The 11,804-nt window shown below is 45.3% G+C and overlaps 1 protein-coding gene across 1 annotated transcript in view; it reads left to right on the plus strand.

Moving 5' to 3' along the window:
* The window catches only part of LOC103595982 (astrotactin-2-like), a gene marked incomplete at its 3' end in the record, with an annotated part of 218,542 nt that overhangs the window by 129,723 nt on the left and 77,015 nt on the right, over positions 1–11,804 (plus strand). Inside the window, exon 2 of the mRNA XM_008579529.1 lies at positions 7,386–7,573. Within this exon, the coding sequence (XP_008577751.1) occupies positions 7,388–7,573 (186 nt within the window). The remainder of the gene's footprint in view (positions 1–7,385; positions 7,574–11,804) is intronic.

Here is an 11,804-nt window from a genome sequence, read left to right on the forward strand (position 1 = left end):
GGGATCCGAACCCTCGGACGGGAGCGCCGCCGCGCTTCCCAAGCGGCGCACTATCCAGTGCGCCACCGGGCTGGCCCTACAGGGTACTATTCTTGATGTTTCAGTGTATTTCTTTCCAGCTCTATATGGACATACTTGTTTTTAAACAGAACCATAAAATAGTGATTTTTTTCCTATATAAACCTCCTCTCTCTCACTCCATGAGAATGTAAGCTCCTTGAAAGTTAAAGATCTCGGGCCGGCCCGGTGGCGCACTGGATAGTGCGCCGCTTGGGAAGCGCGGCGGCGCTCCCGCCCGAGGGTTCAGATCTCACATACAGACCGGTTCCCGCTCACTGGCTGAGCGAGGCGCGGGGGCAACGCCGAGGGNAAAAAAAAAAAGAAAGTTAAAGATCTCTTTCTCTTTGTTTGCATTCTCCAGAGTGCCTAAACTTGAGCCAGAAGTTAGATAAATTTCTGTAGAGTTACTATGTGGGAATTAAGGCATCATTGACACCCTGAGTTGCTATCACTCCCCTCTGTCCTCTGGGGATACCCATCTGAATTCAGATATGGGGACAGCTCAGTTCAGCTTATGAAACATTTATGGAGCCCTTGCTCTGTGGTCAGGCACTGTGCCAGGCACCAGGCTACAGAAATGATTCTGACATGTCCCTGCACTAGAATCCAATCAGTGAGATCAGATGTATAAAGGCATCATTTTCACGTATATATAAAAGAAGCAAGACAGTGGTACAACAGGATGCTGTAATAGTGTATATGAAGAAATATATATGAAATGTAACTGGGGAGTGCTTTTAAGTATCAAGACTGTGCTAAGAGCTAATTTCTTTGTATTATCTCTTGTAATTCTAAAAATAACTCTATGAGGCAGGTGCTGTTATTATCCTCATTTGGCAGATGAGGAAATCGAGGCAGATAAGTTAGAAGCTTGTCCAAAGACACAGATTGATCTCAGGAGAGCTAGGATCCAGCCTCAAGCAGTTGGTCTCAGGAGCCTGTGATCTCATGTGGCATGCAGTACTTCTTCCCCATGGAAGCACAGAGGAGCACTTAGCTCCTGTGGGGATCATGGAAAACTTCCAGAGCAAGGGATGGGGTGGAGTGGGCAGGGCTAATGTATCTTCAAGACATTGGATTAGGAAATAGCACAGTGTGTATGGTAAATTACATAAATATGTGATCAGATTTAGTATATAAGTAAAGGGAAAGGAGTGAAAAGAGGTGACGTGGGGAGACATGCATCTGCCAGATCACAAATGTGTCAGGTTCATGAAATTAGCTTTTATCCCAAAGGACATTAGGGACCACTGGGGAGTTTTGAGTAAAAGAATGTCATGGTCAGATTTACAAGTGAGAGATTTCATCCTGGCAGCCATGCGATGGATGGTTGGAAAGAAGGAAGCCTGGAGAGATACCGGTTAAGGGGCCTGCTGAATATTCTCCATTTGATCCTTGAGATCCACTCTCACCCTTTTCCACCCTGCTGCAGACCCTATAAGGTTGACCTTTATGATTTGCTTCATTAAGCACTCTTGGGTATTTGGAGGAGGTCAACTCACTTGAGACACCTGCAAGGACTTGGCAGGTGGAAAGAGAGTGAGGTTAGGGCATTTATGCCTTGGCAGCCTCCATCCTGGGCCATGCAGTGGCAGTGGCTGAGTTATTCTACTGATGGCAGCTACATGGTAGCCCTTTCCTACAGTGTGGCCATCCCTTGCCACTTCAGGCCTAGGGTGGTGGCAGTTCCTTGCTGTTGCCAACATTGAGGTGCTTCATCACCCATTATTGGTTTTTGCCTTAACCTTGCCCAAGCCTCTGTAAATGGTCCCTTCATTATGCACTTCTCAATGACCTTACTGAGTATGTCTTCTCTTTTCCAAGGAGACCCTCACTGGCTCAGAACCATCTGCAGTAACCCATGAGAGAGATGATAAAAGTTCTCGCTAATTAACCACGGTAGAGATGAAAAAGAAGGTGTGGATTTGAGATTTTTTTCCCCAGGCCCACTGCATTTTGAGTTGTGCATTTGAGATTTTTTTCCAGGACCTGCTGCGTGATGGTCATGCATGAGTTCCGGAACAGCAAGCAGCAACAGTGGTTGAGGTCAATGTCACTACCTTTCCCAACTGCCTAGGTCATGCATCTATCTCCCATTATATCTTTTCCCCCCCAGCGAGGCAAAGACCATTTACAAACTCATTGGAAGCACTCTCTGGGCTTCTGCAGATAATCTGCTAGTGCTGTGGAATCAGAAGGCGGGTTAGTTAGCCACTTGGGAGATGTTACCAAGATGGCTGGTGATCAGCAGAGCTGCTCATTTTCATAATGACCTTCAAGAATTAAATAAAAATACAACGAATGCCATAGATTAGGAAGAACAAGCCGATTAAAAGCACAACACGCCTTCGGGATTTTTTATTTCTTTTCCAGGCGGCTGAAAGGCATTGGTGGCTACTCAGGCAGAATGGAGGACTACGCAGAATCGCTGATGAAGTCTGATCCTCTCGCTTGGCTTTAGCAGGGTGGTTGAGGGGATTTGAGCCTGTTGAATATTTCACGAGTTGCAGCCCATGGGGGGAGAACAGAGAAAGGTGAAAAGGCAATGCCTGTGTTTCTTTATGATTCCAATATAAAGCCAAGCTATCCGGGGTGGGAGGGAGGCAGGCGCTAGAGTGAGCCCACCGCCGGAAGGCAGGGTGCACCAATTCTCCCACTTTAATATCTGCTGTTTTATTTTATATTCATCATGTCAGCATAATCTGCCTTTATGGGAATCGTCTTGGTTCCCAACCAAATGCGTTTAGTCCGCCTTTTGCTTTAAGTTTGATTGTAATATGACTTGAAGACTTCAATGAAATGTTGATATGGAAGGACTAGGGAAAGAGAAAAGGGAAAATGCAATTGGAAAATCAATCAGCAGAGAGTTTCAAGAGCTGGCCTTAGTTATGCTACTATTTCTTTGACCTGTTTTTAATGGACACAGGACTGGCTTTCTGATCAAGTGTACTGCACTGGTTCCCTACTGCATACCTAATAAAATATATATTCTGTCACCAGGCATTCAAAGCCCTTTACTCCGTGTCTGAACTGCACTTCCAACCTGACATTCAGTGGCACTCCTACATGCGTGTGCAGCTTCTCGCCTCTGAGATACCCAGCTGATCTTTGCACCTCCTACTGTCCTCTGGGAGACATCAATATGCCCACCTGTGCAATGCTCATGCCATCATGTTTTGGGTGGAGTCCTTGGTCTGCAAGCTAGGAGGGTCTTTCCCCACCTTTGAGTTCTCAGTAGACCTTTGCTTATTCTTTCTTCAGTTCTGTGATGAGACTCAACACTCTTTGTATTCTATTTTTTATTATCTCCACCATCTTATTATGGATTTGTGTAAATACATGTGTGTGTATGTGTGTGTATGCACACACACGTCTTCGAAAAGTTCATGGAAAGATCCATGTTATCTTTTAAATCTATTTTTCCATAAAGTTTTTTGAAGTATCCTCATATATATATATATCTCATAATATATATATATCCTTAAAGCAGCAATTTAGTAATTATTTATTGAGCACTTACTATGTGCCAAGCACTTTTCAAAGTGTTTGAGTGGTGGCAGAAAATAAGACATGCAGAGCCCCTGCTCTCCCGCAGAGACAAGCAATTAACACACATTCAAGAAAGTACGTAAGAAAAATTTCTAGTCATGATAAGTGCTATAGAAAGTTTTTTAAAGGGGATAAAATAGAGATCAGGGGATATATGTGCAAAGGAGTACTTCAGCTGGAGTGGCCAGGCATGGCCTCTCAGATCAGGTGTCATTTGGATTGAGAGACAAATGCTGAGAAGTTAGTTTGCAAGTTCCAGTCAGATTGGACAGAAAGTACTTACAGCCTGGCTTGTTTGAGGAACAGTCATAAGTCCTGCAGGGCTGGAGCACATGATTGAAGGGTGATGGTAGGAGATAGGCCAGGTAATGCATACTCTCCTGGGCCATGGTAAATGGCGAGTATGCATTTGTGGGAACAGGAACATGGGGTGAGGGGGACAGCAGCCGGGTAGAATTTCTGCTGATAAAGGACTGTGAGCTCCCTGAAGGCAAGGCTGTGTCTCATTTAACTTCATATTCTGAGCTACTAAACTGCCTTAAGCTGAGTAGGTCCTTGATAAAGTGTGTTGAATGAATAAATAAAGGGATGAATAAATGAATGGGAGAGTGAATGAGCAATCAAGGCCTTTTTCCACTAAAGCAGTTTTCTCTCTGACGTCTTGTGACCCCAGCCCCCAGCCCCCACAACGGTGTCTGTTCTTTGTAATAGAGTAAGTCCAGAGCTCTTCTGTGTGATTCAATATTTACTGTGTCTCACACATTGTTATTATCATTTAACGTTTACTGTCTGCTGACTGTGCAGTCGTCGCTGTAGAAAACAGAGAGCTCAATCTAGTTTCGTTTCATGGGTTAATTTCGTCAAGGAAAAGGAAACCTTGTAAGTGCAACTGGCGTAGTAGAAATTGTGTAGACTGGAAATCACTGGGTCCTTCTGGGTAGAAATTCACCAGTGACATAAAACAAGTCACTAACCCTCTGTGAACCTCTGTTTTCTAATCTGGAAGGAAAAGTATCTTTAGTGATGGGATTTCAGGCACAGGCTGGACAGAGCTCCAGGATCAAGGAGCTCTGGTTTCTGCAAGAATCCTTCTGCTTACTCCACCTCCGTCTATGCCAGGCTGTGTCAACCAGATGTGGCCTGTCTTGGGGCTTTCTACTGGTTCCATTCCAGGGACTCAGCACATTCAGTGCCTGCCCGGCCAGTAGTACATAACCCTCTTTTTGAGTAGCTGAATTAGACACCACTATTTCTAGTGGCAACTCTCAGCCCTGGGTTCCCTGGGCCTCTGGATCTGGGCTTTGGTGCACTGAGAAAAAATGAGTGAGGTGCTGAGCAAGGCCATTTACCATAATGTCTTCACCTTCTCTTGGCCCAGCTGGCTGGCTGCCAGAGAAGCTACTGCCAAGGCTTCGGGAGCTGAGGCGGGGGGGGGGGGGGNCAACCAGATGTGGCCTGTCTTGGGGCTTTCTACTGGTTCCATTCCAGGGACTCAGCACATTCAGTGCCTGCCCGGCCAGTAGTACATAACCCTCTTTTTGAGTAGCTGAATTAGACACCACTATTTCTAGTGGCAACTCTCAGCCCTGGGTTCCCTGGGCCTCTGGATCTGGGCTTTGGTGCACTGAGAAAAAATGAGTGAGGTGCTGAGCAAGGCCATTTACCATAATGTCTTCACCTTCTCTTGGCCCAGCTGGCTGGCTGCCAGAGAAGCTACTGCCAAGGCTTCGGGAGCTGAGGCGGGGAGGTGGGGAGAGCAGATCGCTCCGGCCCAGTAAGGAGAGAAGGTGCTGGGAAGAGACCTGCTTCTCAGACTGGTCACTCAGTCAGTGCCCTCTGCTGGGCACCGCAGTGAGCTCTAAGGGCCCTTTGGAACTCATACTCTAAGAGCTGATGAGCTTTTGTGATCAGCCCTGTTCAACTTTTCAAGCAGTGAGGAAAGCCTGGGCACTGCTCACTTGGAACAACACCTTCAAATGTTCTGTCCAGTTTACCTTTTACTTGCATGAGGTGCAAGGCCATGGGAGGATTTAGAGTGGAGCATGGAAGGAGGAGAGATGTCATGCTTTGGCAGGATTCCTCTGGCTTCCGGTTGAGCACAGACAGAAGGGGCACTGGTGGAAGAGAGGAGCCAAGCTGAGAAACCCTTGCATTGAGCCAGGTGGGAGAGGATGGTGCCTGGGCCCAGGTGGCATTTTGGACAGCTTTTTAGGATTTCCTGTTGGACTGGATGAGGAGTGGGAGAGAAAGCAAGATATCTCAAGGTTTTTTTTTTTCAGAAGACCTGAAGGGTGAATTAGATCCTGTCCCCAGAATAATAATGATGATGATAATAAATCAATAGCTTGTTTACAAATTCATAGGTAACTTTTTTTTTTTTTTTTTTTTTTTTAGCACTTCTTAAGTGCCAAACACTCTTCCCCAAAGACTTTTTTTGGTGAACCACAAGGAGTTAGACTCTCTTGAGAATGGTTGATACAAGAATAATTCAATAGAATTTGGGGAGCAGATATCTCTTCAAGGTGACTTGTTCTCATTCACGATCACCAGATATGATGGGACAGCAGTGGGACATGGGGAGAGCTAATTGGATAAGGGAAAGTTCGTGTGTGTGTGTGTGTGTGTGTGTGTGTGTGTGTGTGCATCCAGAGTCTTTGGGAACTGTACGAATACTGTCTCAAGGTCACCTCTGTGTCTCAGGAAGAGGGTCCAAAGTTGCAAACCTCAGACACTATTAAAGCTCCTTGTCTACTAATGGACATTTTTAAGGCTGCTTGACCCCTATAGTAACCTTCACTTGAGTGCAGACCTGATAATTCTCTAGGAATCCTGCCACCCTTCCCCTTTATACACAGGATATACCTATCAGTATTGTCCTTCTAGAACATTTCCAGACACACGTCCCTTTAGAAGAGTGCACTATGGAAAGACTGTGTGATCTCACTGCAATGATACTTCTGGTATCTCATGCCGCCACCTTTCTTATCTAATAAGAGACTATGTTGGTATGATAATATTAAATAGAAATGCTATCCAAATGATAACTTTTAAAATGCATTAATGGAGGGAAAACAGCATAGAGACAAGAGTGAGGAACTTGAAGTCAGGAGATCTGACTTTACAATTTACTAGAAGTCCTAACTTCCCACTGATTCTATGAGAACATTGGGGTGCAGCAGTGGCTATTCTAGTATTATTAAGCTATGGAAATCTTCAGGCCAACACTCATGCTTTAGAGAATGGTATATACACTACGAAAAAAAAGTGGAGCTGCTCCCATGAAAGCAGGAGAAACAGGCTCAGAACAACCCACTTGTTGAGTTCCTGTCCTTTGCAGGAAGACACTGAAATACCTCAGCTGAGCCAGATGCTCTCTTGGTCCTTTCTAGCTCTGAAGCTCTGCCATGAGAACTTCCAGCTCAGCTTTTTCTAATTCCACAGCCTCAGAAGAAGGGAGCTTTCTCACCCTCTTAGCTGCCTTCACTGTCAGGGTGGAATGAGTTACCCTTGTTATGCATGGTTTATTTTAAAAGGTAGCAAACAGGCTTGGGTTCAAATCTTGCCTCTGCCACTCTGTTACTTGGGGCAAACCTTGGCCACAGATGACCCATCTATAAACGGAAGTGATAATCCCTGGGTCACGGATTTGATGTGAGGGAAGGCATCCTAGCACAAAGAGGGTACCTTCCAGCTCCTGAATTACGTGAGCCCCTTTCCTCCCTGGAGCACTGAGGCCAGGCATGCAACTCACCCAGGCCTTGGGTCTTGTCTTGCAGAGATGTCTGGCACAGCGGCGGACATCTCGCTGGTGCACTGGAGACAGCAGTGGCTGGAGAATGGCACCTTGTACTTCCACGTCTCCATGAGCAGCTCCGGGCAGCTGGCCCAGGCCACTGCCCCCACTCTCCAGGAGCCCTCAGAGATTGTTGAGGAGCAGATGCACATCCTTCACATTTCCGTGATGGTAAGTGAGTGGGGATGTGATGGGGGTCGTGGAGTGGGCAGCGAGGTAGAGAGACGAGGGGGCAGGGGATGTCAGCAGATGGAGGGAAAGAGCTGGGCAAATGCAGGTTAGAATGGTAAACGGAAGATTCCATGGATTCAGTGGTATTACTGGACTGATGCGTACGTGTCCATCATCTGTCAACTGTGACAATCTAATTGTGCTTCAGAGAGGAAAATAAAGGGTGTGCCACTCCTTGACCTTTTGGCCGACATCTCTGGGAATAGCTGATTAACATCTGTCACATGGTTGGCCCGCTTTGCCAAGGGATGAGGTTCAGTGCTCCACCATATAGCTGGTCATTCCAAGAATGACCGAAAAATAAAACTGGAATAAAACAGGAATGGGCTGTCCTTTTTCAAGTATCCTTGATGGGTCGGGTGCTTTAACCCTCACAACAGCTACATTGTGCCCCTGGAGCAGGGCTGGATGGTTGATGCAGTTGAACTGGTTGGTGCAGTTGAACATGGAAGCCTCTCATCACTCTCACCTTGCAGTTGTGAATCCCATGGCAGAGGGCACAGACACATACCCAACATAGCAAGTAAGAGAAGAAGATGCTCCTGGGGATTCACATGCAAATTTGTCTGGCTACAAGGCCTGAACTATGTCCTGTATACCCTGTTTTCTCTCAATTTAAGATTTCTTGTGTATCTAGCATGTGTCGTACACCGTGCTGGGCACATTTATGGAAATTATCTCATTGCTGTCTTGCTGAGAGTGCAAGAAATCCAGCATGTCTCCTCCACGTCAGAGATGAAGTTATGGGCACAGAGAGTGAAGGAACTTGCAGCTCTGTTGGCACCATGATTTAGAACCCTGTGAGTCTGCTGCTGCCTCCGAGAAGGTTACTAGGGCTGAAATCACTCAGGTAGGAGTCTATGATGGAGGTAGGCTTATATTAATGGTTTCTTTAAAAGGCTATAATTAATGGCTTTGCAGAGTAGATATAAAAAAAAAAGGCAAATTAAAACAAATCCAATATGCAGAAAATACAGGGTCTAATGGGCTCAGGACAAGATCTAATAAGAGCAACATCTGACACCTCACTGATGCTTTGCACTCCTCAAAGCCACTCTTATGCTATTTTCTCCTTTGGTACAGCTCTGCTGGATGCATGAAGGGAGGAAATGGTATCCCCAACTTGGCGACCTGTGTATGAGGAAGGTGTGGCTCAGAGAGGTGAAGCGATTGCTAGAAGGTCACTCCACACAGCAGAGCTACCTCGCTCCCCTTCATTTCTTCCTTCTATTCAATAGTCAATGATATTTATTGAGACTCTACAATGGAGCAGACCTTTGGTTTTGGTCTCAGTTCCTTGTTCCTCTTCAACTAACACTGTGCATGAGACATTGTGATGAGAGCTGAGTAAGATCTTAGAAGTTTTCTCTTTTTGGAAAAACACACACATATCCCATCCAGACAGCAACGTTAATTTTGGACCTAACGCATGCTCATCACGTGGAGGAACAAATCAAGGCCTTTGTGTTATTCATGGAATGAGTGTGATAGACTTTTTTCCATATATATATTTAGCAAATGATGCAGGCACACACCAGGCAAGCAGGGGCCTGCATGCTAACTTTGGGGTGCACATTTGTAAGCACCATCTCAGGGTACCTGCTGAGCTCCTCTTGGGGCATAGGGCTCCCCCTGATGTTAAGAAGGGCCGACAGGGTGTGACTGCTCTTTTTTCTTTAACTTTTGATGGTGAGACTCAGTTTTGATGAATATTTACTGAATATTTTCTGTGTTTCAGCATAGCATTTGCTTACATACATCCTTCCCATAACCCAGTAGCCTAGATAGTATTATCTCAGTTGTAAATGAGCCTTGAACATGCCTTTTCTGCATCCAGGCCCAGTGTTAGTTCCACTAAATCAAACTGTCCCCCCAAGACTGTAGGTGTTCCTCACCTTTCCCTTTTGCTCATGAGTGCAGCTCAGAAAAAACAACTCACTAAGACCCAGATGTCACTACAATTCCCTGTTGTTTAGAATTTGGTCAGCAGAGTAACATGGAAGTTGGAACACTCCAGACCCTCGCTGCGCACCAGCCAAAGTGGCCCAAGGCTACCACCTTGTGGTCTACCAGTTCTCTTCTCCATTGGGGCGCCATAATATGGATCTTTCCTGTTCCCACCCTACCCTGAAGGGACAGAGTCTTGTTCAGGAGAGGCTGAACCCCAAGGTGTCTGTCAATGGAAACCTGGCCTCTCAGAGGTGGGTCACACCTCTGAAAATGCTGTTTACTATCTAGAGGTAGGTAGACGAGGAGGTTGTAAGCACAGACTCTGGAGCTCGAGTGCCTGAGTTTCATGAAGTCCCTCTCTGACACTTAACTCTCTGGATGATCTTGGGCAAAGTATTTAACCCTTTTGGGTCTTGTTTTTGTCATCTATAAAATGAGAGTTACACTAATACTTATTGTGTTGATACACCAAGCCCTTGGATCAGAGGAGCTTGGCACACAAGAGCATTCGCTTTTATTATTAGGGACACTTCAGGTAAAAAGTTTGAATGTTCTGGTTTAGTATAGCCCTTCCATTTCACAGATGGGTAAACTGAGGTCCAAGACAGGCTAGGACTTGTGCAGGATTCCTCAGCCATTCATCAGGGCTCAGACTCTGTCCTTGTGGTTCTGGCCACACACAATTCAGCAGGAACAGAAGGAGTGTTTGCTTTTCCTGCCCCCAAGCAACTAGCCAAAATGGCATTCAGGATGGCTGGGATCTGTCTCCCTGTTTCACAGGTGAGAAATCTGAGATCCAATGAGTTTAAGTGACTTGCTTAGGGCTACATGGAAAACAAATAAGCAGTTCTGGGACCAGGCTTTCCTGAGATTCCAAACTCCTGTCACATGGCTTCACATGACACCATAGCTGTGACTTTGCTGGATGTCCCACTGTTTTCATCTTTGGTAAAGTTCTGAGACGGTTTGTGGGAAGACCCAAATCATCTAGCCAAATCTCAGAGAAGTCTAGAGGCTAGGGTCCATCCTCTTTTCTCAGCACAAACAGCCTGCCCACCCTTGTAGGGAAACCAGCTCCTGCTCAGCCGCTGGAACTTCTACAGTCCATTCCTACTGGGGTGGAACCAGAATGCTCTTTAGGCTCATTAAGTCCAGCATTGAGTATCTACCTTGTCCCAGGAGATTGCATCATCTGAGTCGTAATATACCAAAGGGTCATGCAACACGGAGGTACTCAGTGAACCCAGACTAGAAAAACAGGGTGGACAGTCATCTCATCTTGTCCCCTGCCCCAGCTTCAGCTACTCTGAGCAGTGGCATTCCCTCCTCAGCTGTGCAGGCAGCATGAGGCAGAGAAGAAAGCACAGGTTTGGAATTCAGCAGACCTGGCTCTAAACATAGTCTCTCTTACTTGCTGCTTCCTGGTACGTTCATCTTGGGTGAGGCCCTTCATGCCTCTGAGCTTTGGTTTCCTTATCTATGAAACAAGTCTCATCATACCAATCTCACAGGGTTATGGAGAAGACTGGAGGAAATGTACAAGTAGTACCTAATACCCTGCCTGGTGCACAGTGAGTACACAGTAACAGTGGCTATTAATATTACCATTATACCAATGTTTGAAGGTCTGCAATCTATGAGCAAGAAGATATTGGGTTTAGTCTTATTTTTGCTGCTCTTTTACTGTCTCATCTGGAGAAATAACCATAACACCTGACATCTATTTTGAGTATTTACTATATGCTAGACAGTGTTCCAAATTTTGTTTTGCCTTCATAATCACATTTCACCCTTGCAACAAATCTTAAGGTGGATACTATCCCTTAGATGAGAAACCTGAAAGTTTAATAAAATGCACAGCTATCTATATGACTTTGATCACACAAAGCTTAATCGGTAAAATCGATATTCCACTCTGTAGAGGCTAAGTCCAGAAACTCTGCCCTTAATCTATATAATAGACCAGCATTTCTCTTCTCTGTGCAGTAGTTGTTAACTTAAATTATAAAAATCCATGAGTGAATTCTTACAAAGATTCCTCTTTATGTGGAATCCATGGGTGTATTAAAGGAATTTACAACTTGGAAGTCAACTTCAAGGTTGAAATATGTCTCTGTCACTAGCTTTATGTCTTTGGCTGAATTGCCTTCATCATTTGTAAAACTGGGATGATATTCCCCAATTCTTAGAGGTTTTTTTTTTTTTTTTTTTTTTTTTTTTT

Source organism: Galeopterus variegatus, unplaced genomic scaffold, assembly GCF_000696425.1.
Source record: "Galeopterus variegatus unplaced genomic scaffold, G_variegatus-3.0.2 Scaffold1904, whole genome shotgun sequence".
Classification (NCBI taxonomy): Eukaryota; Metazoa; Chordata; class Mammalia; order Dermoptera; family Cynocephalidae; genus Galeopterus; species Galeopterus variegatus.